The sequence below is a fragment of the Salvelinus fontinalis genome, unplaced genomic scaffold (genome assembly GCF_029448725.1).
Source record: "Salvelinus fontinalis isolate EN_2023a unplaced genomic scaffold, ASM2944872v1 scaffold_1786, whole genome shotgun sequence".
Taxonomy (NCBI): Eukaryota; Metazoa; Chordata; class Actinopteri; order Salmoniformes; family Salmonidae; genus Salvelinus; species Salvelinus fontinalis.
The window spans coordinates 1-27965 of NW_026601995.1; the positions used below are offsets into that span (position 1 = coordinate 1).

A 27965-nucleotide genomic window follows, 5' to 3' on the forward strand; every position below is an offset into this window, starting at 1 on the left:
CCACTCGTAACCTTCTCCTTACGACAGCTTCTCGCAAGTTGACTCCGCGGTTCATTGGTCCGTTCCGTGTCTCTCAGGTCGTCAATCCTGTCGCTGTGCGACTGCTTCTTCCGCGACATCTTCGTCGCGTCCACCCTGTTTTCCATGTCTCTTGTGTCAAGCCTTTTCTTCGCGCTCCCGTTCGTCTTCCCTCCCCCCCTCCCGTCCTTGTCGAGGGCGCACCTATTTACAAGGTACGGAAGATCATGGACATGCGTTCTCGGGGACGTGGTCACCAGTATTTAGTGGATTGGGAGGGTTACGGTCCTGAGGAGAGGAGTTGGGTTCCATCTCGGGATGTGCTGGACCGTTCGTTGATTGATGATTTCCTTCGTTGCCGCCAGGGTTCCTCCTCGAGTGCGCCAGGAGGCGCTCGGTGAGTGGGGGGGTACTGTCATGTTTTTGATCATCATGTCTTGTCCCTGTGCTTCCCTCTGCTGGTCTTATTAGGTTCTTTCCCTCTTTTCTATCCTTCTCTCTCCTCCTCCCTTTCTCCCTCTCCCGCTCTCTCTCTATCGTTCCGTTCCTGCTCCCAGCTGTTTCTCATTCTCCTAACGACCTCATTTACTCTTTCACACCTGTCCCCTATTTTTGCCCTCATTAGAGTTCCTATTTCTTGCTCTGTTTTCCGCTTCAGTCCTTGTCGGATTCTTGTTTGATGTTTGCTGTTCAGTGTCCTTGTTCCGCCCTGTCGTGTTTTTGCCTTCATCAGATGCTGCATGTGAGCAGGTGTCTAGTGGTCGCGTCTCCAGTCGTTCATCTCTACTGACGAGAGGATTTCAGTTTTCCTGTTTTGTTTTTACCTTAGATATATCAGGAGTATCGTTTTTGTCTAAGACTGGAATAAAGACTCTGTTTCTATTACGTCGCTTTTGGGTCCTCCTTCATCAGCATAACACACGCACACCCGGCGTCAGGAAAGATTTATTAAGGGGGCAGTCGAAATCGATGAGGGGGCACATTTTTGGGGGGTTCTTGCATTGGAATTATATTGAATTCTGCTTATATCACAAACATAAAGTTCAAATTCTGAGACACAGCGATCATTGAGTGCATTTGAAGTGACCACTCAGCGATCATTGAGTGCATTTGAAGTGACAGGTAGTATTGGTGCAAAATCTGTAGTATTTCCGCTGCGTATCAGCACAATGGACAGTGCCCTACACACTAAAGCAAGGCTGTTTGGTAATGAATATAGACTACAAGATAGATAGGGTAATTCACTTATTACAAACAGCCTATGTGAATGCAGCTGTACACACAGATGTTTTACCAAAATAATACAAACTAAATGCTTAAAGTAGCCTAGTAGCCTAGTTATTCATGCATGCAAACAAAAATAGGCTACTGAATAGCAGTTTGGCTTAGAATAGCCTACTGACACAACTGTGAATGCAACGAATGAACGTGAACAGAACAAAACAGTGGTACCAAGTAGTATGACTAGTAAACAAAATGTCAGATTGATAAAGATATGACACAATCTAGAGTATATTTAGGCTAGTTACATTAACAGTAAACAAATGCAGCAAACAAAAGGCAAATAACCAAAACATAGTCTACAGCCTGCTACAGTGAGATGCAGCCATGCACAGCTGTCTTGCCCAAAAAATAGGCCTTTACAGGCCCGCTTCAAACATGGAAAGTCATGCTGCTCATGGGTTCAGCAACACGTTATGATATGGCACAATACACTTCTGTGGATCAAATTAGACCCACATAATCAATTAAGCAATGCCAGCCTACCATAAATACATTTCCAATATGTACTATTCCATTTACAACCGCGAAACCAATAGGCTACCAAGAAAACCATAATAGAATGTATCTACTGTATTTCTATGATTAAACATACCAATATGTACAGTGCTTTCAGAAAGTATTCACACCCCTTGACTTTTTCCACATTTTGTTGTGTTACAGCCTGAATATAACATTTATTAAATTGAGTTTTTGTGTCACTGATCTACACACAATAGCCCATAATGTAAAAGTGGAATTTAGTTTTTTAGACATTTTTACAAATTAATAAAATATTAAAGGCTGAAATGTCTTGAGTCAAAAAGTATTCAACCCCTTTGTTATGGCAAGCATTGGCTGACTGCAACAAAAATTCAGCCCTGGCTTTTTAGCAACACATCATTCCCAAGTGCTAATCACTATTACATATTAAGGAATTGGCATTACATTTGTGTGTCTCTTTCTCTGATTTCTTCCTACCGCCAGTGCACTTACCGCCACTGAGCCGTCTCTGCTAGGCCAAGCATCCTTTCTCACAGCTCTGGTACCAGAAGACCAGGGGACCACACTGCCTATACTGATCCCAGCAACATCTTAGTTGTGAATGAATAAACAAATGAATTAGATAAAGAAGAAAAAATACTGAATAAATGCCTAATAGGTTACCATTGGCTCATAATACCTTATAAAAGACTAACTATTTATTTAGCTAATTAGTGCCTGGCTATCATCAAATCAAAATATATCAAAATACACATTCCCAGAATACAGGACGTAAATGTTGCAGCAAAATGCTTACTCACAGGCTCTCCTCAACAGTGCAACACACACACACATACACAGACATAAATACCAACAAGTAATATAAACATATTTTAAAAAGGAGGAAGGGTAGTAGGAATATATACACAATATACTATGAATATACTATGAATACTACAGAATATGCTGGGATGGAAAGGTAAAGAAAGAAGATACCTAGTCAGTTGCACAACTGAATGCATTCAACTGAAATGTGTCTCCTGCATTTAACTCAACCCCTCTGAATCAGAGAGGTGCAGTGGGGTGTTCGTAGTGAGGACGACTGGCTACTATTTGGAACTTTGTGAGTTGAGCTTTCTGGTGCCCAGAAACGCTGAGGCATCACCCAAGTGGGTGCTACCCAGAGTGGAAGAGAAATCCGGTGGCTATAAGACTCAGGCTGGTTCCCAGCCTCTTTCTCTACAAGATCATCAACAAACTCCATCACCATCATCTACCATTCTCTGACCAGCTCTCTCCGCTCAAGCCATGAACGGACCCTCCATCTTCGGAGGATGCAGCTTTCAAAGACATGGCCTCTATTTCTTGACCTGTCCTGATATATTGCTTGTTTCTTTTTTGCTGTTGAAGCGCTTTGAGATTAAATGAAAAGCGCTATAGAAATGTTATTATTTTTATTATTATTAATACTATTACTACTAGTATTACTATCATTATTACTATCATTATAATTATTACTATTGATATTATTATTACTAGTATTATTATTATGACCATTGTGACTATTTTTACTGTTGTTATTATTACTAGTATTATGATTATTATTAACATTATTATTGTTATGATTATTATTACTATTATTATGAGTATTACTATTGTTGCTGTTGATATTATTATTACTATTATTACTATTGTTCTTATTATTATTACTATTATTATTACAGTTATTACTATTGTTAATATTTTATTACTATTATTATGAGCAATACTATTATTACTGTTGTTATTATTACTGCTATTGGTATTATTACTACTATTACTATTAATAGTACTAGTATTACTATTTTTATTACTATTATTACTACGGTTATGATTGCTATTGTTATTAGTATTAGTACTATTGTTATTACTATTATTACTTCTGTTATGATTACTGTTATTACTATTTTTAGTAGTGCTACTATTATTATTATTACTACTATTATTATTATTACTACTATTATTACAACAAGTATTATTATTATTACTATTATTACTACTGTTATGATTACTGTTATTACTATTTTTAGTAGTACTACTATTATTATTATTACTATCATTACTACTATTATTATTACTACTATTATTACAACAAGTATTATTATTATTACTATTATTACTATTAAGGACTCTGCATGGTCAATCCGAATTCTGCGTTAGCCGCAGAAGTCAGAGCATTCATGCTTCTTGCGCTTCGCGGATGTCAGGGATCCCACCGGAACTTTCATTACGCACACCAGTCCCCTATTCCCACTGATTAGGACTTGTATAAGTGTGCCCTTTGGTTTCCATTGGACTGTTGAAAATTGTTACAATGTCCGTTGGTATGTGTGAGTACCTGCGCTGTGTGTTTTCGGCTTTCGTGCCCTTGTGGATTGCGCAGATGATTACGGGTCTCGTCCCGTGTGTTAATCATTGTGCGCGTGTGTAATTTATTCGAGGTACTCCTCACTCTTTTGTTTGGGTTTCAACACTGTGTTTTTGTTGAGTGTTTGTTTGGTCTTTGTCCCTGTGCCTTTACACGGCACGTCGTAATTTGGGTGCAATAAAAAACTACCCCTAGTCTCAAAGCAAAGGGTCTGAATATTTATGTAAATTAGGTATTTCTTATTATATATATTTTTTTCAATTGCAAAAACTTCTAAAAACCTCTTTTTGGTTTGTCATTATGGGGTATTGTGTGTAGATTGAATAGGATTTTTTTTTATCCATTTAAGAATAAGAGTGCAACGTAACAAAAAGTAGAAAAAGTCAAGGGGTCTGGATACTTTCCGAATGCAATGTACATTTACAGGAGGTTGCACCCTCTTCAATCAATAGGCTAGGGGCAAAATAACATCCAAATTGAGCGCTCATCGACTGAGAGAGGTATCAGGTGCAATTTCCTGGCTTTGTTAACTGGCACCACAGGTAGTTTATGGGCAAAGTGCACACGGTTTTCCGACTCTTTGTGCATCGAAGCACCACAAAAAACTGTCTGTAACACAGAACCCAAACCAGATGCGCGCGTGCGCCATCGTGCATACATTTATTTTGTCCTCCCACACCAAACGAGATCACGACACGCAGGTTAAAATATCAAACCAAACTCTGAACCAATTACATTAAATTGGGGACAGGTCGAAAAGCATTAAACATTTATGGCAATTTAGCTAGCTAGCTTGCACTTGCTAGCTAATTTGTCCTATTTAGCTAGCTTGCTGTTGCTAGCTAATTTGTCCTGGGATATAAACATTGAGTTGTTATTTTACCTGAAATGCACAAGGTCCTCTACTCCACCAATTATTCCACACATAAACGGTCAACCGAATCGTTTCTAGTCATCTCTCTTCCTTCCAGGCTTTTTCTTCTCTTGATTTTATATTGCGATTGGCAACTTTCATAAATTAGGTGCATTACAGCCACTGACCTCGTTCGTTTTTCAGTCACCCACTTGGGTATAACCAATGAGGAGATGGCACGTGGGTACCTGCTTCTATAAACCAATGAAGAGATGGGAGAGGCAGGACTTGCAGTGCGATCTGCATCAGAAATAGAACTGACTTCTATTTTAGCCCTTTGCTATGCAGACGCTCGTTGGCGCGCCCAAGCAGTGTGGGTGCAATAATTGAATAATATAGATTTCTAAATTCATTTTGGTGTTGTCAGCCTGTTAGTCGTGATAATGCTTTAAATCCATCACTGCAAATAACTGACAGTTTCGAAAAACGAATACATGTGGATCACATTTTAGGGTTGAGGTATGAGTCTGTGGAGTGCACCTGTTGCAGCAAGCCCAGGCACTACTGGAGGTGCTTTATGGAGTGGGCACACCATAAATAAGCCTGTAGACTATATCAATAGGTTAAGGCTACAATATCCTTTCATAGTGTTTATATCAGTACAACAACATAGGTCTATCAGATAGCGGACGTTTGGGGGGCATAGGGCCTACCTTTTCTGGAGACACAGGATAATAAAGTTTCAGTTATTACATCACTTGTTTACAATATTAGTCAATATGCCTACTATGTCAAAAAGTGCGGGCAAAGAAGAAGAACATGTGAGTAGGCCTAGGATAGTGCTTTGTTCGTTCTTCATATTAATGTCGCTTCACATTTGTATAATTCTAAAGATGGATGATGAAAGTCTATGAGATGAATATGTAGCCTACAGAATCAGTCATCATGTAGGCCTACGGCTAGTTGACTACTTTAAGAATAGTTTAACAATGTAAATGGATCAAACAAATTTGTTTTAGATATGAGCTTGATTCAACATTTTTCATGCAAAGTGAATTGGCAAAAGGGGGAATTATTGCAAACCAAGTTACAGGGATGGGGTCTACTATCAAAACCCCACGTCTAAAAAGTTTTGTCATGACTGTCTCTGTCTTTGTAGGGGTTACAGGAAGCCAAAGAGAGGACATTCCCTGTATTCTTCAGAGGAAAACTAGGGGAGAAGGTTAGTGTGATAGTATGACATTCCAAATGATCTGAGATCCTCAATTTCTTTCAAATGAAATGTTACCTAATTATATCTTTTTAATTACTTCCTTCCCATTTCCAGTCCTAATTCCACAACCATTCCCACTGTAGTATCCATTGCCCTGACATTGAGGTTTGTTAAAACACAATCCACAGCTCCATCAGGAGACCCCCGGGTTTGACCTGTTGGAGCCCAACATGAGAGTCATAGATGTTGATTATAACTGCCTCCACGACAAACACCTGAAGAGTTTTTTCCGCCATCCGCCGGGAGATTGGAGACCCCTGGGCATGGAGACACACACACCTCTGGGAATGGACTTTCCCTTCAGACACTCCACCTCCTCGATGGACACTCTTTCCAGTCAGATCTCGACTGAGAACCTCGAGGTTGCTAGGCTACATACTGCCAGACCACAAACCACCAGATCACGTTCTGCCAGACCACCAACTGAAAGACCTAGCAGTGACTCTGATCACTCTGGAACCTTGTCGACTGCGACGACCTGCTCACCACATTCAGCTAGCCCGTCAGTGGTAGGTCATTTTGGTCATGGACATGTTCCCAGCTTTCATTCTTTGGGGGCTGTAGACATATTACTGCTTCCCTGTCTCCCATCTCCTGGGAAATCCATATCCAAGTACAGTGCCAAGAAAAACTATGTGAACCCTTTGGAATTACCTGGACTTCTGCGTAAATTGGTCATAAAATGTTATCTGATCTTCATCTAAGTCACAACATTAGACAAACACAGTCTGCTTAAAACGTCTTGTCAATAGGGGGAGCTGTTAGCACTATGTAATCTTGACGTTCCCAAATTAAACTGCCTCGTACTAAATTCTTACTCGTACAATATGCATATGATTATTACTATTGGATAGAAAACACTCTCTAGTTTCTAAATCCGTTTGAATTATATCTGTGAGTGAAACAGAACTGGACTTAGAGCAATTTCCCTATGTGGATGTGAGAATGCCAAATTTTCCAACCTGCTCTCAGACCTGTGTATAACTCTGCCTGTCTTCTATTGGTTGAGATGCACTGCATACGCCTTCCCCTGGTTGTTAGCGAATAGGGAGACTTGAAATGGAGTCTCTACGTAGTTCCCAAAGGTTATAAATCCCTTGTCAAAGACGTGTATCGTTCTTTTCCCCTTCGCTCTGACGCACTGAGGACCTTGGCACATTCTACTGGAAGCATCGGTTATAGATCTTAGACATTTCCGGCTGTGTTTTTATTCGATATAGGCTTTAAAGACATCATAATCTTGTTATTTTGAACCGAATTATATCAGTTTATGTCAGTATATTGCGATTTTTGGGTATTTATTTTCGTGGCGTTGTAGGAAGTTGGGTATCTCTGGCCCACATTGCTAATGTTTACTGCTAATTGCAACGTTGAAGACGACATTCTACAACCTAGCAACGATTATTTTGGACAAAGGACACCTTTCCCAAAATTCTGATGAGAGTTCATCAAAAAGTAAGAACTATTAGATACTTGATGCTACTATTTACTTGTGACGCTATGCTAGCCTATGCTAGTCAGCTTTTTTACTGGTATAAGTGCTCCCGGAACCGGGTTTGTGAGGAAGTAGAGGTTAAACTAATAACACACAAACAATTATACTTTTTCATGTCTTTATTGAACTCACCGTGTAAACATTCACAGTGCAGGGTGGAAAAAGTACAAAAAAAGAAATGTCCCTTTTTCAAGACCCTGTCTTACAGTTGGGATGAGGTTTTGATGTTGATGTTGGTGTGCTGTGCTTTTTTTTTTCTCCACACAGTGTTGTGTGTTCCTTTAAAAAAACTCAACTTTAGTTTCATCTCCCCACAGAATATTTTGCCAGTAGCGCTGTGGAACATCCAGATGCTCTTTTGCGAACTTCAAACGTGCAGCAATGTTTTTATTTGGACAGTCGGTGGCTGCTTCCGTGGTGTCCTCCCATGAACACCATTCTTGTTTAGTGTTTTACGTATCGTAGACTCGTCAACAGGGATGTTAGGATGTTCCAGAGATTTCTTTAAGTCTTCAGCTAACACTCTAAGATTCTTCTTAACCTCATTGAGCATTCTGCGCTGTGCTCTTGCAGTCATCTTTGCAGGACGGCCACTCCTAGGGAGAGTAGCAACAGTGCTGAACTTTCTCCATTTATATACAATTTGTCTAACCGTGGAGTGATGAACATCAAGGCTTTTAGAGATACTTTTGTAACCCTTTCCAGCTTTATGCAAGTCAACAATTCTTAATCTTGGGTCTTCTGAGATCTCTTTTGTTTGAGACATGGTTCACATCAGGCAATGCTTCTTGTGAATAGCAAACTGAGTGTTTTTTTAGGGCAGCTCTAACCAACATCTCCAACATCTCCAATCTCCAACATCTCTAATCTGGTCTCAATGATTGTACTCTAATTGACTCCAATTAGCTTTTGGAGAAGTCATTAGCCTAGGGGTTCACATACTTTTTCAACTTACACTGTGAATGTTTAAATGATGTATTCAGTATAGACAATAGAAATACAATAATTTGTGTGCTATTAGTTTAAGCAGAATGTGTTAATCTGTTGTTGTGACTGAGATGAAGATTAAATAAATTTTTATGACCAATTTATGCAGAAATTCAGATAATTCCAATAGGGTTCATATACTTTGTCTTGCCACTGTATTTGGATGATATGATGTAATATGCGTTTGCCACTTTGGTAAATGTAAAACCTCTAGATGAGGAGGATGATTAAGTTGCAACAATGGAGACCACACATTTGATATAGAGTAATTGCTACAAAATATGAAAGGTATACTTGTTATATTTACGTTTTTTAAAATTTGATATGGATTAACATGTGTTTTGATTTCCAACATACTGTAAATCTATATCAATTCCGTTGATGTACCTTTCTGTGTTCATATATACAGATTACTGTTAGGGACTTGCTGCTCATGATTGGGCACATAACAAGCTCAGTATTGGAGGAGGTAAATAGCATCCTGATCCCTGCCTTGGTTGACCTTATAAGGCTGAGAGCTGCAGAGAGTGATGCAGAGAGTATGCTCTCCATCAGCAAAGACACCAACGAAGATTCAACCCAGGGCTCTGTCAGCTGTACCTCCCTACTCTCCAAAGTCAATGTGATCTGTCTCACTCAGAGTCCTGACAGTAGGTCCTCCCCAATCTCCATTGATGAACCAGTCACTGCTGTCCAGACTTATTGTAGCAGCAGTTCTCTGTCCAGTGAGGAACGAGCACACTCTTCCTCCAGTCAGATCTCTAATAAAAACCTCCTGGCTGCTAGGCCACGTTCTACCAGGCCCCAATCTGCCATGCCCCAATCTGATAATGTGACAGGTTAAAGGAAATACTAATAGCCTGTTATACATTAAACAGTATTAGTAAATTCATAGTATGTGAGGATCTTAAAACATCTAAGGTTAAGAAGATCATGCATTCAGTATTAGTTGATAGATTGATAACATTTATATAATTGTGTTCAAATCCGTCAAGCATACAAAGGGTACGAATTGTGAGAGGAATGTGTAAACGTTATGTTGATTACTTTATGTTGTCGTGGGTAAAAGTGTTAATCTGTGATCTAGTAAATGCTCTTAATCTATGAGCCTGAGATTGATTGCTCTGTTCTCCACTCAAGTTCACGGAGAATTCGCGGTCTTTTTCTCATTGCACTAAAGGTTCTCAATGAGTAAACATGAACCTATCACTCTCGTGATTCTTTCCCCCCTTGTTCAGGTACGTTATTGATGATTAAAACGAGTAATTTTAATGTAATAACTTGCTAACATGTCAAGAGTGTTTAAGGTGTGTCTTAGTAACATATTGAGGAAGTTAGTTAAGTTTGCAGAGAGTAATATGAGCCGTGCTCGGTTGCAGCTAGCTTCCTACTGCTACGTAGCTGCCATTTTATGTCGATTGTGAATGAACATGTGCGTTAGTAAGATATTTTGCGGCATTATTTGTGTAATTGTTTTTCAAACACTTTATTGCCTGTTGATAAATTGAGTTATGGTTTACTGAGTTAAAGCTTTGTGCTTGACAGTTATATTGAAAATAGTATTTGTTTCAGTGATGTACAGTGTATACTGTTGTGACTTGAATAAAACTATCTATTTCCTGTAGATCTGTTATTCTGTAAAATGTGTTACTTATGTAAAATGATTGCACTAAAAGTTCTCAATGAGTAAACATTAACCTATCACTCTTGTGATTCTTTCCCCCCTTGTTCAGGGGTGTAACACTAAACCACCACCTGCTAAACCACCATCTGCTAAACCACCATCTGCTAAACCACCACCTGCTAAACCACAATCTGCTAAACCACCTACTGCCACTGACTACTCTGGAACCTTATCTGCTGTGGTAGGTTGTGGGCATGTCATCCCTGTCAAACTGACCTTGGCCAGTTTCTCCTCCTCCAACACCAGCTTCCCCTCCAGCCAGGGATCATCTAGCTCATCTATCCCTGCCTTGGTTGACCTTATAAGGCTGAGAGCTTCAGAAAGTGATGCAGAGAGTATGCTCCCCATCAGCAAAGACACCAACGAAGATTCAACCCAGGGCTCTGTCAGCTGTACCTCCCTACTCTCCAAAGTCAATGTGATCTGTCTCACTCAGAGTCCTGACAGTAAGTCCTCCCCAATCTCCATTGAAGAACCAGTCAAAACTTGTTGTAGCAGCAGTTCTCTGTCCAGTGAGGAACGAGCACACTCTTCCTCCAGTCAGATCTCTACTAAGAACCTCCTGGCTACTTGGCCACGTTCTACCAGGCCCCAATCTGCCAAACCGTCACCTGCTAAACCGTCACCTGCTAAACCGTCACCTGCTAAACCGTCACCTGCTAAACCACCATCTGATAAACCACCATCTGATAAACCACCATCTGATAAACCGTCACCTGCTAAACCGTCACCTGCTAAACCGTCACGTGCTAAACCGTCACCTGCTAAACCACCATCTGATAAACCGTCACCTGCTAAACCACCATCTGCTAAACCACCATCTGCTAAACCACCACCTGCTAAACCACCACCTGCTAAACCACCACCTGCTAAACCACCACCTGCTAAACCACCACCTGCTAAACTACGATCTGCTAAACTACGATCTGCTAAACCACGATCTGCTAAACCACCACCTGCTAAACCGCCACCTGCTAAACCGTCACCTGCTAAACCACCATCTGCTAAACCACCATCTGCTAAACCACCATCTGCTAAACCACCACCTGCTAAACCACCATCTGCTAAACCACCATCTGCTAAACTACAATCTGCTAAACTACAATCTGCTAAACTACAATCTGCTAAACTACAATCTGCTAAACTACAATCTGCTAAACCGTCACCTGCTAAACCGTCACCTGCTAAACCGTCACCTGCTAAACCGTCACCTGCTAAACCACCATCTGCTAAACTACAATCTGCTAAACCGTCACCTGCTAAACCGTCACCTGCTAAACCGTCACCTGCTAAACCGTCACCTGCTAAACCGTCACCTGCTAAACCACCATCTGCTAAACCACCACCTGCTAAACCACCACCTGCTAAACCACCACCTGCTAAACCACCACCTGCTAAACCACCACCTGCTAAACCACCACCTGCTAAACCACCACCTGCTAAACTACAATCTGCTAAACCACCACCTGCTAAATTACAATCTGCTAAACCACCTACTGCCACTGACTCCTCTGGAACCTTATGTGCTGTGGTAGGTCGTGGGCATGTCATCCCTGTCAAACTGACCTTGGCCCCTTTCTCCTCCTTACTCTCCAGCGAAGAGACCAACACCAACCTCCCCTCCAGCAGCCGCCCCTCCTCGTGCTCTATCAAGCTTTTAGACAGAAGGAGTGGCATTCCTTGCTCCCTGGCTGTGAGCTCTATTTCAACTGTTCCTGGACCTGACTCTAGCAGGAGCCCTATGCGGGAGAATCAATATGCTACTGAGGTCTCGTCGATCTGCCTCAGCCAAGATAGAAATGGCCAAGGAGGGAGTGTGACACCTCCAGCCCCTTTGGATGTTTCCCTCCCCTCCGTTATTGAGCGGGCTGGCGTACTTGTATGTTCCGTCATCTCCCAGTCTTTAGCAATTGTGGAGGCGCGGTCAAGTGTGAATGGTGAGGAGGGCTCTCCATTTTATGTTTGAAAAATATCCCAGATATTCAAGTTGTGTCTCTTTGATATTAAACAAATCTCTTGTCTGCTTTCTGCTTTAGGAGGCCACTGGCAAATGGCAGTTGATTCCGATTAGGTTCAGCCCCCTGTACTGTGGGCCTGTTGTGATCAGGGTAAGAGACCCCCCCCCACACACAGTCACATCACGGTTACAATGTTTACGGTTTCCAACATGAATGTATTGTAATGTGCAGAACAATGCCGGTCCGGTGGTTAAAGCTTGGAGAACTTTCCAGTTCATCAGCCCCATCATCACCTACATGCGTGGGGGATCCCAGGTATGTGTCTTTGTAACTACTTTAATCCTAATCTACATTGTCAGTCATTTGATCTTGATGGAAATGTGTCACAGCAATTGCTGAAGTGGTTTTGTTGATGTTGTCTAGTTGTTTATCTCAACAGCAGGTGGTGGTGAGGATGCACCACGTGAGTAGGGTGAGAGGCCTGGAGACTCAACTGGTGTGGGCCATCTCCAAGGAGACAGCCAGGCTTAGTCCAGAGGGCATCCCCTACTGTGCCACCAAAGTGCAGTCCATCACTTGGATCCAGGTAAGCCGTAAATACTACTGAAATAGTATTAGATTAGCCTTTTTTTCACTTATTCCATTTGGCCTTAACATGTATTCTCTCTCTGTCAGCGTGTGGCTGGCAGGGTGACCCACTATGCGTCTCACCTCCGCCACGAGACGTCTGTGGACGTGACGCTTGGCTGCTACCAGGTAAATAAATGATTTCCTATGTATATAGACTAGACATTACTGGACATTTTTGCATTACATTTGGTGTGTTTTCTAATAACGTGTGTGTGGTAAACAGGTGTGTTGTGTGTGTTTTGAGCAGCAGACTGATGTCTCAGTGGTGTACGCCACTCTCCACATGGGGCTGGACGGGCTTCTCTCCTCTTCAGCGTGGTCGGAGGCTGCCTCCTTCTCTACGCCCACCACTCAGCAGTTCACTGACCCAGAGCCTGAGGGCCACAACTGCTATGAGGTCAGACGTTACACACACATACTATTGACTAGGAGCATTAAGATCCTTCCATTGGCCGATTGTTTGTTATGTCATTGCATTGGTCACTGATTTTGAATGCTTGTTTTGTTGTCGTAGGGCTGGGAAGAGGACCTGCTGCCTGAGGAGAGGGAGGTTCCTCTGCTAAAGTGAGTTCCTCTAAATGTCTGTGTAGTCTGTGCTTGTCAGATACTGAAGGATAGTGGTCATAATGCTGTTATCCCCCATTGACTCTAATGGTTGACATGCTCCATTCCCTCCCTTTCACAGCCTCTACCTTATCACCAAGAGAGTGGAGGACATCGCCCTGAGGCTCGTCTCCCTGCGCCAGGCCTTCACTGTGAGTGGACCCACTTTTCTTTTTCTCTCTGAGACTTCTTGTTCTGTCTCCTAGAGGAAGATGTCTCACCCTAACTCTTCCCTCTTCCCTAGACCCTGCTTGGTTCCACCCTGAGCAGGAACCGTCTGTTTGTGGCGGGAAAGGTCCTCCTGGGCGCACTGGTTCAGGCCAACCACATGGTAACTCACTTACTCATTCTCTTTCAAGGGAAAGAATGCGTCCCTGAGGGGATATATGTTCTGTTCACTAAGATGCTCTTTTCTTTGTCATAGGACGAGGCCAAGTTCATCCGTACCTATAAGGACTTTGTGGACTACCTGAGTGACCCCTCCAAGCGGAATGACATTGAGAGGGAGCTGGCTGAGGCAAAGGTGAGTTCATTAATTCTTTCAAGTCTCACTGAGTTCTTCCACATGCATGTCTTTTATACATCACAGTAGCTGATCTATATGAAATCATTCCTATTTTCTCCAAACGTGTTTTCTTGTCCTAGATCCATCATGTGAACATGATAGATGTCCTCTTTGAGCTGGTGCTGTTTGGGTTAATGACAGCTCAGAAGTCCCTGATGGTGGTAAGTAGCATCTCACTGGTACATGTTTTGATATCTCTATTAGCAGTTTCTCTTAAATTTCTCTTCTCTTCTATTCTCTCTTTTCTCCTCCTTTGTTTCTTTTAGCACCCTGGTGGGTTCGTGGAGCATCTGTACGCTCTCCTGTACTCCTTCCTGCCCACTGCTGCCAACATGGAGCCAGAGGCTGACAGATACCTGCTGATGCTCAATGTAAGAGTAAAGAGATTACTTCTTTTTACTTCCATATTCTTAAGTGTACTTCCTTTTTACTTCCTTATTCATGGTTAACCAGGTTCCAATGCCATTTTAGGGGGAGTATTTCTAATTTTCTCTCTCCTCTTGATTAGCTAGTAACTCAGAGCCATTTTCTATGTGTTGTGTGGTGTTCTCTTCAGGGCGGGCTGATGGCTCTGCTAGATGACATGTTTGGCCAGCAGCTGGCCTGGTACTTTAACCCAGAGTCTCTGGTCACTGAGCTCTCCAGCCTCCTGGAGTACCACTTGGAGAACCTCATGGCCAGCATGTAGTCCTACTGCAGGGACCATACTCCTTTCTCCTTCTCTCTTTTGAAGGAATTGAGGACTTGAAGTGCTTTGTTGTGCCCTGATTAGTTAACACCCATTAATTTAATGTATTCTCTTGTTTTCTCTCCCCACAGGATTCTTGTGACACTTTGCCACCCAACAGGGATCTAGACACCAATGCACTACATTACTTTGCACTGAATTTGACATTTTTAAATAAAACAAGTTGTAGTTCAAAAACATTTTGGTTTCCGTCTTTTCATTTATTTGATTTTATGACCATTTCCTCTTCCTAGAGTTATAATGCTAATATTAGATTATTACATGAACAATGATGCTTTACTTTCTGCATATGGAAATTTTAAAAAACGTTTAGTTGATTTACAGATACTACAGGCCCACACTTTATATGGTTTTGTACTGTGGGTTGTGATAGTGTACTATTTAAAAACATGTACGACTACATACACTGAGTGCACAAAACATTAGGAACATCTTTCTAATATTGAGTTGCACACCCTTTTCCCTCAGAACAGCCTCAATTTGTCGGGGCATGGACTACAAGCTGCCCTAAGCGTTTCACACGGATGCTGGCCCATGTGTCAAGTTGGCTGGACGTCCTTTGGGTGGTGGACCATTCTTGATACACATGGGAAACTGTTGAGCATGAAAAAACCAGCAGTGTTGCAGTTCTTGACACACTTTATTTTATTTATTTCACCTTTATTTAACCAGGTAGGCAAATTGTGAACACGTTCTCATTTACAATTGCGACCTGGCCAAGATAAAGCAAAGCAGTTCGACACATACAACACATAGTTACACATGGAGTAGAACAAACATACAGTCAATAATACAGTGAAAAATAAGTCTATATACAATGTGAGCAAGTGAGATAAGGGAGGTGAAGGCAAACAAAATAAAAATATAAAAAGGCCATGTTGGCGAAGTAAATACAATATAGCAAGTAACAAAAAAACACTGGAATGGTTGGTTTGCAGTGGAAGAAAGTGCAAAGTAGAGATAGAAATAATGGGGTGCAAAGGAGCAAAAATAAATAAATGAATACATTAGGTAAAGAGGTAGTCGTTTGGGCTAAATTATAGATGGGCTATGTACAGGTGCAGTAATCTATGAGCTGCTCTGACAGCTGGTGCTTAAAGCTAGTGAGGGTGATAAGTGTTTCCAGTTTCAGAGATTTTTGTAGTTCGTTCCAGTCATTGGCAGCAGAGAACTGGAAGGAGAGGCGGCCAAAGGAAGAATTGGTTTTGGGGGTGACCAAAGAGATATACCTGCTGGAGCGCGTGCTACAGGTAGGTGCTGCTATGGTGACCAGCGAGCTGAGATAAGGGGGGACTTTACCTAGCAGGGTCTTGTACATGACCTGGAGCCAGTGGGTTTGGCGACGAGTATGAAGCGAGGGCCAGCCAACGAGAGTGTACAGGTCGCAGTGGTGGGTAGTGTAAGGGGCTTTGGTGACAAAACGGATGGCACTATGATAGACTGCATCCAATTTATTGAGTAGGGTATTGGAGGCTATTTTGTAAATGACCACCGAAGTCGAGAATTGGTAGGATGGTCAGTTTTACAAGGGTATGTTTGGCAGCATGAGTGAAGGATGCTTTGTTGCGGAATAGGAAGCCAATTCTAGATTTAACTTTGGATTGGAGATGTTTGATGTGAGTCTGGAAGGAGAGTTTACAGTCTAACCAGACACCTAGGTATTTGTAGTTGTCCACATATTCTAAGTCAAAGCCGTCTAGAGTAGTGATGTTGGACAGGCGGGCAGGTGCAGGCAACGATCGGTTGAAGAGCATGCATTTAGTTTTACTTGTATTTAAGAGCAATTGGAGGCCACGGAAGGAGAGTTGTATGGCATTGAAGCTCGCCTGGAGGGTTGTTAACACAGTGTCAAAAGAAGGGCCAGAAATATACAGAATAGTGTCGTCTGCGTAGAGGTGGATCAGAGACTCACCAGCAGCAAGAGCGACATCATTGATGTATACAGAGAAGAGAGTCGGTCCAAGAATTGAACCCTGTGGCCCCCCCATAGAGACTGCCAGAGGCCCGGACAACAGACCCTCCGATTTGACACACTGAACTCGATCAGAGAAGTAGTTGGTGAACCAGGCGAGGCAATCATTAGAGAAACCAAGGCTGTCTAGTCTGCCGATGAGGATGTGGTGATTGACAGAGTCAAAAGCCTTGGCCACACTTAACCCAGTGTGCCTGGCACCTACTACCATACCCTGTTCAAAGGCAGTTAAATCTTTTTTCTTGCCCATTCACCCTCTGAATGACACACACAATCCATGTCTCAATTCTCTCAAGGTTTTAAAATTGTTCTTTAACTCCCCTTCATCTACACTGATTGAAGTGGATTCAACAAGTGACATCAATAAGGGATCATAGCTTTCACTTGGTCAGTCTATGTCATGGAAAGAGCAGGTGTCCTCAATGTTTTGTATTATCAGTGTGTAGTAACCTGGTACAGTATAAAGTATACCACTAGAGGGGATAATTGCTTCAGCCTTGAATGTTACTTCTCACTATTCCTACTCTACATTAACAGTCTGCCATTGTAGACTCCAGTAACTTGGGTATCTTAGTTTTTTATATTTGCCATTAATGTCTGAACCATCTACCATCTTTCCCACTGAAACCAGTAATGTTAGCGTTCATGTGAGAGAGGGTGTAGTAGTGCATACTGACCACTAGTTGGATCATAGTGTGGGTGGTGGAGTTCATGCAGGAACACAGAGGGTAGAGGCATTCTCCATCACAGTAGAAGGCAGAGTAACCCGTAGGAGCCAATACCCAGTCCTAATGGAGAGAAACACCATAGAAATCGAATGACAAGATTAGATGAATAGACTCTTTCTATGAGAAATACATGATAAAGAATGCAAAGAAGGGCCTCCCGGGTGGCGCAGTGGTCTAGAGCACTGCATCGCAGTGCTAACTGCGCCACCAGAGTCTCTGGGTTCGCCCCCAGGCTCTGTCGCAGCCGGCCGCGACCGGGAGGTCCGTGGGGCGATGCACAATTGGGCTAGCGTCGTCCGGGTAAGGGAGGGTTTGGCCGGTAGGGATTTCCTTGTCTCATCGCGCTCCAGCGACTCCTGTGGCGGGCTGGGCGCAGTGCGTGCTAACCAAGGGGGCCAGGTGCACGGTGTTTCCTCCGACACATTGGTGCGGCTGGCTTCCGGGTTGGAGGCGCACTGTGTTAAAGAAGCAGTGCGGCTTGGTTGGGTTGTGCTTCGGAGGACGCATGACTTTCGACCTTCGTCTCTCCCGAGCCCGTACGGGAGTTGTAGCGATGAGACAAGATAGTAATTACTAGCGATTGGATACCACGAAAATTGGGGAGAAAAGGGGCAAAAAATAAAATAATAATAATAAGAATGCAAAGAACATACTCTACAATGCACATCCTACACAAATGCCTTGCTTCCCTAAAAAATACTAACTGTGTGTTACAGCAAATAAGGTGGTACAATGTTAGCTCATGATTATCTATTCAGTACAATGAGTAGTTAAGAGAGATAGAATCTCACCTTCCAGCCTTGTTCACTGAATCTCACATATAATTCATGTCTCTTACAAGCCTGACGCCCACTGTTGACATGGCTGTGATCCGAAAGGGACCAAAAAATATGTCATGAACCAGGAAAGACTAATGTACACTTTGGATGCATTGGATTTCAAATTAAATGTAAACGCGACTTAAGTAATTTTGTAATTGGGATGAACTATCCCTTTAAACTGTGCATAGAACAAGTTTAACTACAAGACAAAAAAACAGTGTTGTCCCCTGACCTTGTATGTATACTGGGCAATGGCAGGTCGTATTTGGGCTTCTTCTTATGGGGGTTGGGATTCAGGGCGCTTGGGGGGCGACAGGGGGCCTAGCTGGCCCTGAAGAAATTGGTTAGATGAGTACTTGAAGGCTTATATCTATATTTTGGAATAGTGGATGTTGATTTCGGGAGGCTTCCATCATGGAAAAGGGACCAGACCACTTTTTTTGTTAGTTAACCTAAACGAATCACGACCCTCTATAGAATAACAACGGTGACAACAGTTGACTGCTATTTGAGTAATAGTTTGACTGTCAAATCCATGTATTGGTGTGTGGCCATTGACTTTTATGGAAAGACGACCCCCAAATTTTCTGTGCCATTTCCTGGGCATTTCATTAACTCTGCGTTCTAAGTTCTGCGCATCCCAGCGCTTAGAAAAATCAATGGTACAAAACCTAAGATATTGATCTGTTTAAAACAATCAATCTTATGTCATCGTGATGTCCATACACTTTTAGACTAACATCACCAATCTGAGGTAAAAATTTTGTCTTATAGGGTGAAAATGCAAGCTTGTGTAAGGTAGTAACACAAACTGTCCGCATTAGGGAAATTTGCGCAATACACCATTTACTATGGCAAAAAAATTCAACATGTCAATTTAAGATGATTGTATTTGTTGCCTACTCAAGTATTACCAAAAGTACATATATTTCAAGGGACATAACACTGAGACCCCTGGACATGGGTGGGGGAATATTTGTGTGACGACCTAAAATGGGGGCTCACCAGCACCCCATCTTAAATGTCCAACCACCCCTGAACGTCAGACTCTATTGAAGCACCTACAGTGGTGTAAAGTACTTAAGTAAAAATACTTTCAAGTACTACTTAAGTTGTTTTGGGGGGTATCTGTACTTTACTATTTATAGTTTTGACAACTTTTACTTTACTACATTTCTAAGGAAAATAATGTACTTTATACTCCATACATTTTCCCTGACACCCAAAAGTAATCGTTACATTTTGAATGGCTAGCAGGACAGGAAAATAGTCGGTTGGATGTACTGCCAAATTCTCTAAAATGACGTTGGAGGCGACTTATGGTAGAGAAATTAACATTCAATTCTCTGGCAACAGCTCTGGTGGACATTCCTGCAGTCCGCATACCAATTGCACATTCCCCCAGAACTTCAGACATCTGTGGCATTGTGTTGTGACAAAACTGCACATTTTAGTGGCCTTTTGTCCCCAGCAAAAGGTGCACCTGTGTAATGATCATGCTGTTTAATCAGCTTCTTGATATGGTGCACCTTTCAATGTGGATGGATTATCTTGGCAATGGCGAAATGCTCAGCATTTTTTTTTTTAGGCTTATAGAACATTTTTGGGATCTTTCATTTCAGCTCATGAAACATGGGACCAACCTTTTACATGTTGCGTTTTTTTGTTCAGTGTAGTTTATTTTATTACAAATATAGCAGTATACAGTCCTCCAGATATCTGTTGACAAGGCCATACATCACTGTGTGTTTGTTCCTCTGTACATACAAAAATGGCCCAAAGAAATGTTGTTGCCATTTTCCATTGTTACTAACTTGTACTGGTTAAAAGTATGATTAAAGAAGAAGAAAAAAACGTGTACGTTTTGCAAACCATGTTTAGTACATCTAAAAGAGACAATGAGAAATTCATGGTACAACAAGATATTATAGCCATCAAAAGGGTTGAATTTTAGCATTGATTGCATTTATGATACAGTACTTTACAGCTTTGATTGGTCACAGAATATATGACATGAAGGGGGGATGTAATTATCTGAATTACTGAAGATTTGAATAGTTTAGTTAATCAAAAGTGAAGTATGGTTATAAGTCCAATGGGTGTTGTTCATATACCACTCTGACTCAAAATCAATATAATAGATACATACTATTTATCAGCATATTGACAGATTATTGCTATCAACTGCTGGTTGCAAGTTATATTACCCTGTTTGTATCTTTTGGAACAATAGCAATCAAGTTGATTAAAATGTTGTAGAATAGATCGATGGGCTACCACTGGTGTCACAGGCATCCATAGGTCTTGACCACCATGTTGTGATGCTTCTTTAGTATCACGTTGTTGTTGTCATCGTGGAAGAGTACAGAGATGGGACTGAGCTTGGTGGGTGCGCAGCACGCTTTGGGAACCTCATCCGGCTTCAGAAGGTGAACCTGCCATTGAAAACGGTAAATCAGACTCATTCATACATGCATTTTCATTATAGTCAATGATAATATCCTGTTATAAAAGAGATATGGGTTATTTAAGCAATAAGGCCCAAGGAGGGGTGGTATATTGAACATATACCACAAACCTCAGAGGTGCCTTATTGCTATTAGAACACCTACTCATTCAAGGGTTTTTCTTTATTTTTACTATTTTCTACATTGTTGAATAATAGTGAAGGCATCAAAACTATGAAATAACACAAATGGAATCATGTAGTAACCAAAAAAGTGTAAAACATATCAAAACCTGTACGTCAAGGCTGAGAAATGTCTGTTCTTCCAACAGTCCGTGTCCTTCCTAGGGTACAGCATTTCCACTTCAGGGGTAAAGATGGAGAGTGACCGCATTTCAGCCGTGCGTAATTTTTCCTGTAGTCCACAATCATCTCCTTTGTCTTGATCACATAAATATATTTTTAATTTGAGGTCTTTCCCTGTGCTGAAAATCAAGTATAGTTTGGTGGCAAGGGCAGTGTCATGTTTTTTTGGGAGCAGTTTTCAGTTGTGTACATTGCATATGTCTTAGTAAAACGCCCTTGATGTTTATTATGATGTTATGGGGGTGGGGAGGGAATGCAACAATATTGTATATTGTTTGGGGAAAAAATATGGATTAAATTTCACGCCTTAAGGATTGAATTCAAAATGAAATAAATCGTAAATATCAGAAATAAAGTTGAAAATGTGAAGAATGAGAGAAGTGATGGATGTTGAGAGAATCGTTTGTAGATTTGTAAACAAAAGGAGCAGAACTAATTTAAAAGCAGAACAAATTATTTGAAAACTAATTTAAAAATAGTCTTTCGTTTTCATCGCAGTGCTAACTGCGCCACCAGAGTCTCTGGGTTCGCCCCCAGGCTCTGTCGCAGCCGGCCGCGACCGGGAGGTCCGTGGGGCGACGCACAATTGGGCTAGCTTCGTCCGGGATAGGGAGGGTTTGGCCAGTAGGGATTTCCTTGTCTCATCGCGCTCCAGCGACTCCTGTGGCGGGCTGGGCGCAGTGCGCGCTAGCCAAGGGGGCCAGGTGCACGGTGTTTCCTCCGACACATTGGTGTGGCTGGCTTCCGGGTTGGAGGCGCGCTGTGTTAAAGAAGCAGTGCGGCTTGGTTGGGTTGTGCCTCGGAGGACGCATGGCTTTCGACCTTCGTCTCTCCCGAGCCCGTACGGGAGTTGTAGCGATGAGACAAGATAGTAATTACTAGCGATTGGATACCACGAAAATTGGGGAGAAAAGGGGATAAAAAAAAAAAAAAAAAAAAAAAAAAAAAATAGTCTTTCATTTTAACTCTTCAAACAACCAACCCTATTGAATCCATTTCGCTCTTGCCTGCAGTTACTACCTTTGGGTAGATGACTTGGATCTTTAATTTCCCTGATAGTTTTTTTTCGATTGCGAGTTTTGGTGGTTTTATTTTGTCCTACTCAGTTGTGTAATTTTCTGATTTCATGTCTATAGACTGTTTAGTGAGGAGCTAAACCGGAAATTGCTTCTGCTACATTTTTCATGTACCATCCCTGAGATGACTAATACAAGAAATGATTGACAGTAATTTTCAGCGATCTATATAACCGGTCTAGTTTACTGATCATATTGGAGCTCCCTGCTATGTGTTCCTCTGGATGTTTTAGTCTAACGTCTGTAACTAGATGCTTAAAAACCTGTAGAATGAGAGTAGTTACTCAATATTTTTCTGTTTTTCAAGGATCAAACTCCTATGGGTCCATTCGGCAAAACAACTCCCACCATCACCGACCGAAGTTGCAGCCATTGTGTCCTTTCCAAATAGCCTATATTTTTTGTATTTAATTACTTGTAAACTTCATACTTTTTATTAGTTCCAATAGGCCTCCAGTGTTGTTTGCTTGAACAGTCACTGAGGCTGTATTTAACATTAAACAATAGTTATTTCAGATGCAGCAGGTTTAGATACTTAGCTAACTAGCATTGATAGCTTAGCACCAAAGATACAAGCTGAGAGTCTAGGATTCCTGTACAATTATCCTGTAAATGTCTTCCAAAAGGCTTAATGTTACATCAGAATTTCTGAACCAAGAGGAGCAACATCACAAGACTTTCTTGAATGCTTCTGAATCAAACCAAGAAGACCAGGGCGGGGTTTGAGAAGTGGAAAATTCTTGCATTGGTTGTTAATATTGTCAATCTAAAGGCACAACCCGAATTTGAGCCAATAATAGGTAGTTGTACATGTTACTCCACAACCTTGTGAAAATGACATGTTTTCATTTTAGTCAAAAACAACTTTATCGAAGGAGTGCCTTTTGATTTGACAGCCTGCGATTTGAGATTCTTGGATCCAACGGCCGTGTCTTTGTGAGACGCAGAGTAGGTGAATGGATCATTTCTGCATGTGTGATTTCCACCGTGAAGCATGGAGGAGGAGGTGTGATGGTGTGGGTGTGCTTTGCTTTATTTAGAGTTCAAGGCACACTTAACCAGCATGGCTACCACCGCATTCTGCAGCGATACGCCAGCCCATCTGGTCTGTGTTTAGTGGGAGTGTCATTTGTTTTTCAACAGGACAATGACCTAACCCACCTCCAGGCTGTGTAAGGGCTATTTGACCAAGATGAGTGATGGAGTGATGCACAAGATGACCTGGCCTCCACAATCACCTGATCTCAACCCAATTGAGATGGTTTGAGATTAATTGGACCGCAGAGTGAAGGAAAAGCAGCCAACAATTGCTCACCATATGTGGGAACTCTTTCAAGACTGTTGGAAAAGCATTCCAGGTGAAGCTGGCTGATAGAATGCCAAGAGTGTGCAAAGCTGTTATCAAGGCAAAGGGTGGCTACTTTGAAGAATCTCAAATATAAAATATATTTTGATTTGTTTAACACTTTTTTGGTTACTACATGAATCCATATGTGTTTCATAGTTTTGATGTCTTCACTATTTTACAATGTAGAACATAGTAAAAATAAAGAAAAACCCTTGAATGAGTGGGTGCATCCAAACTTCTGACTGGTACTGTATAGTTTACACCAAAGGGTAAAATCTATATATTTTCAGCAAAATAGTGCGTCTCAGCGTCTGTGGTCTATGATTTATGCTTAATGATGTGGACTGCAAATTACACCATAATGGGGGTAGGCCTGGGCTCACAGAAATAAGAATGAATAGAATGGGCTTGGAACTCTAACCCTGGAAATTGACTGGTAAACTCATGGGTACACTGCCAACGGCTGCCTGGTATTGTGACGCAATAATTTCAATTGTAGTTTTGAATTTCTCTTTATTCTTATTTCTAAGCCAGTTTAATATTCAGTAGCATTCAAGCTTTGGCAACCTCAGATGAAGTACGATGTTTTACCGGCTCATTTTGGAGACCAACGTAGACTAGACCTGTAGCATGGACAGCGACGAGGCCCGAAAAGTAAGTCAATTTCTATCGCTATAGGCCTAGCCTTGAAATGATTGACTGTAGACCGTTTTTGTATTGATTACACTGAAAAATGTATGGAAAAGGGTGCATGTCTGAGGTTATGTGTAAATCCCCTGCTCCCAAAAAGGCTCTTACATATTCATTTTTATTTACAAATAACAAAACAATTACATGGAAGGACATTAACAGGAATAAAACCTAGTATTGACGTGGTTGTACTGTCCTAATACACCCTCACAAGGCAATTTTGATCCGCATAGATACTAATCATCTAGACCACAGGGATTGGTGGAAGTCATGCAAAACAGTTTTTTCCGCATTCATGTAAAGATGCCACTGAAGCAGACACATTGAGCACACGTTTGGCATGTCAACGCTTGTTGTACTAATTACATATGCCACCAACAAAGGGGATGGATACAATTTGGGATTTTAACTTTCCTGACCAGGACAGTCACGCAATACTGGAATATAAAAGAAAACCAGAAACCCTGAACATGTGAGTAGATATATTATTAATGAGCTAGCAATGCTGTGTGTGCGCTCATCCGGAAAACGAGTGTGCGTGGCTTTTGACAATTCAGTATGGGGTGCACGTCCAACTGACCGTCAGCTGGCTAGAGATCGTGTGTGTGGTGTAACGTTACAGATTCAAATAACCCATTGAATGTCAGAATACAACTACAAGGATTATATTAATTATAGGTATAATAGATTGAAGCTAGTATAAACTGCTGATCATCTCTTATGGGAACATATAGCACAAATCTATTGCTTCATGCTAATGCTAGCTATGTAGGTTTTGACCTTTTGGTAGAGGCACGTCAGTTTTAGCTAGGTGGCTGTCACTGGCTAGAAATCGTGTGTATGGTGTACTGATTCAAAGAAGACATCAGATGAAATTTCAGAATATAAGTCATTATATGGCTAATTGACGTTAGTATCAATTGCAGATATCTTATGAGAGCAGGTTGCATTGTTAGTCTATGCTCGCTAGCTAGCTTAGCTTACTAGCTAGCTAATTAATTTTGATGTCGGATCTACTTAGCTAGCTAGTTCTTACCAGTGTCTGGATATCGGCGTTTCAGAGCAAGTTCAACCATCATTTCCCCCTGGGAATGCTGTGTCATGGTGTTGTATCCCTAGATTAGTATTGTATGTGTGTGTAGCTGTCAGTCAGTGTCATACAGGTTCGATTGCATCACTATCAGAATAAAATGTTATGATACCAAGGTAAAACGCAGTAACTGCAGCCAAGGGCAGGTTGAAACCAAGCTAAAAAGCACTAAGTTCAGTTACTGCCATTTACCTTGGTTTCACAGTAACCTTTTGCAGTTACTGCTAATACGGCCCCCATTTTCTCCAAAACACAATACAATAGAGGCAGGAAACGTGTCCACTGACTCGCCAGACATGACCCTATGTGAACCAAGGTCCTCTACTCCACCAATTAATTCACACATAAAACGGTCAACCGAATCGTTTCTAGTCATCTCTCCTCCTTCCAGGCTTTTTCTTCTCTTGATTTTATATTGCGATTGGCAACTTTCATAAATTAGGTGCGTTACCGCCACTGACCTCGTTCGTTTTTCAGTCACCCACTTGGGTATAACCAATGAGGAGATGGCACGTGGGTACCTGCTTCTATAAACCAATGAGGAGATGGGAGAGGCAGGACTTGCAGTGCGATCTGCATCAGAAATAGAACTGACTTCTATTTTAGCCCTTTGCTATGCAGACGCTCGTTGGCGCGCCCAAGCAGTGTGGGTGCAATAATTGAATAATATAGATTTCTAAATTCATTTGGTGTAGTCAGCCTGTTAGTCGTGATAATGCTTTAAATCCATCACTGCAAATAACTTGACAGTTTCGAAATCGAATACATGTGGATCACATTTTAGGGTTGAGGTATGATTCTGTGGAAGGCTTGGCAACAGACTGCACCTGTTGCAGCAAGCCCAGGCACAACTGGAGCTGCGCTTTATGGAGCGGGCACACCATAAATAAGCCTGTAGACTATATCAATAGGTTAAGGCTACAATATCCTTTCATAGTGTTTATATCAGTACAACAACATAGGTCTATCAGATAGCGGACGTTTGGGGGGCATAGGGCCTACCTTTTCTGGAGACACAGGATAATCAAGTTTCCGTTATGACATCACTTGTTTACAATATTAGTCAATATGCCTACTATGTCAAAAAGTGCGGGCCAAGAATAAGAAAATGTGAGTAGGCCTAGGATAATGCTTTGTTCGTTCTTCATATTAATATCGCTTCACATTTGTATAATTCTAAAGATGGATGATGAAAGTCTATGAGATGAATATGTAGCCTACAGAATCAGTCATCATGTAGGCCTACGGCTAGTTGACTACTTTAAGAATAGTTTAACAATGTAAATGGATCAAACAAATTTGTTTTAGATATGAGCTTGATTCAACATTTTTCATGCAAAGTGAATTGGCAAAAGGTGGAATTATTGCAAACCAAGTGACAGGGATGGGGTCTACTATCAAAACCCCACGTCTAAAAAGTTTTGTCATGATTGTCTCTGTATTTGTAGGGGTTACAGGAAGCCCCAGAGAGGACATTCCCTGTATTCTTCAGAGGAAAACTGGGGGAGAAGGTTAGTGTGATAGTATGACATTCCAAATGATCTGAGATCCTCAATTTCTTTCAAATGAAATGTTACCTAATTATATATTTTTAATGACTTCCTTCCCATTTCCAGTCCTAATTCCACAACCATTCCCACTGTAGTATCCATTGCCCTGACATTGAGGTTTGTTAAAACACAATCCACAGCTCCATCAGGAGACCCCCGGGTTTGACCTGTTGGACCCCAACATGAGAGTCATGGATGTTAGTTATAACTGCCTCCACGACAAACACCTGAAGAGTTTTTTCCGCCATCCGGAAAGGAAGAAGCGGCTGGTGAAGCAAGGCCTCATCACCTCAAATGAGAAGGCATGGCAAACCTCCTTTTTCTTTCCAAAATCTTAAAGTGACACTTATATGGAACTGAGAAAATTGGACAGGTGTAAGCAATATGATGGCTAGGTGAAATGTTTGCCATTTTGCTTAGTTTACACAAATCCAAATCTACAAGTGCATATGGTCATTGTTAGTGCAGGTTGTAAAAGAGAATGTGTTCTTAATGTCTTACCTGGTTAAATAAAGGCAAAATCAATCAATATTGGGGTAGAGGTTAGAGGTAGATTTGGGATTGGGTGTTTGTACACATGAACTTCCTCTAAAAATGGCTCTTTTGTGGCTCCTCCCTTTCAGGTGCTGTGTACGTGTAAAGAGTACAATCGCTACAGTAGCTACATCAAGTCAGTTCAGTTGCTGTGGGAGAAGCAGTGCTGTGCCCAGCAGGTTAGAGTGGTCTACTTTCTAGATGCACAATTATAAAAACACAAAAGCTATATTGTAAGACACACCTTTCCATGCGTTTTATTTCAACTGTGTATGTAACTTGCTGTCGCTCATGGATCGGGAAAGGGTTTTCTGATCACGTGACAACACCAGGAAAAACTTGTGGAAGGCAAGGGTGCAAATGAATCTCTCTCTCTCTCT

General features: G+C 41.6%; 2 protein-coding genes across 2 annotated transcripts; both read left to right on the forward strand.

Annotated features, from left to right (window-relative positions):
* The first annotated feature begins 6709 nt into the window (after window positions 1-6709).
* On the forward strand, window positions 6710-18563 carry LOC129850011 (uncharacterized). Its single transcript, XM_055916645.1, has 15 exons — window positions 6710-6803; window positions 12057-12397; window positions 12497-12568; window positions 12650-12733; window positions 12858-13004; window positions 13094-13174; window positions 13296-13445; window positions 13563-13612; window positions 13734-13803; window positions 13896-13982; window positions 14076-14174; window positions 14297-14377; window positions 14483-14587; window positions 15036-15148; window positions 18506-18563. The coding sequence occupies exons 2-15, from the start codon at window positions 12395-12397 to the stop codon at window positions 18561-18563; spliced, it is 1200 nt and encodes a 399-aa protein (XP_055772620.1). The 5' UTR covers window positions 6710-6803; window positions 12057-12394.
* A 4868-nt stretch (window positions 18564-23431) lies between these two features.
* On the forward strand, window positions 23432-27892 carry LOC129850012 (fibrous sheath-interacting protein 2-like). The gene is made up of 4 exons (XM_055916646.1): window positions 23432-24375; window positions 26950-27012; window positions 27192-27353; window positions 27675-27892. Exons 1-4 carry the CDS (start codon window positions 24352-24354, stop codon window positions 27798-27800), a joined length of 375 nt encoding a protein of 124 aa, XP_055772621.1. The 5' UTR covers window positions 23432-24351; the 3' UTR covers window positions 27801-27892.
* The last annotated feature ends 73 nt before the right edge of the window (window positions 27893-27965 follow it).

Excerpts from the sequence above, each read along its gene's own strand:
- LOC129850011 (XM_055916645.1), top strand. Across the intron at positions 13,175-13,295 it reads TGACGCTTGGCTGCTACCAG|CAGACTGATGTCTCAGTGGT; the intron begins GTAAATAAATGA and ends TGTTTTGAGCAG. Across the intron at positions 13,613-13,733 it reads AGGGAGGTTCCTCTGCTAAA|CCTCTACCTTATCACCAAGA; the intron begins GTGAGTTCCTCT and ends TCCCTTTCACAG.
- LOC129850012 (XM_055916646.1), top strand. The coding sequence starts at position 24,352 with ATGGACAGCGACGAGGCCCGAAAA. Across the intron at positions 24,376-26,949 it reads ACAGCGACGAGGCCCGAAAA|GGGTTACAGGAAGCCCCAGA; the intron begins GTAAGTCAATTT and ends CTGTATTTGTAG. Across the intron at positions 27,354-27,674 it reads TCATCACCTCAAATGAGAAG|GTGCTGTGTACGTGTAAAGA; the intron begins GCATGGCAAACC and ends CCTCCCTTTCAG.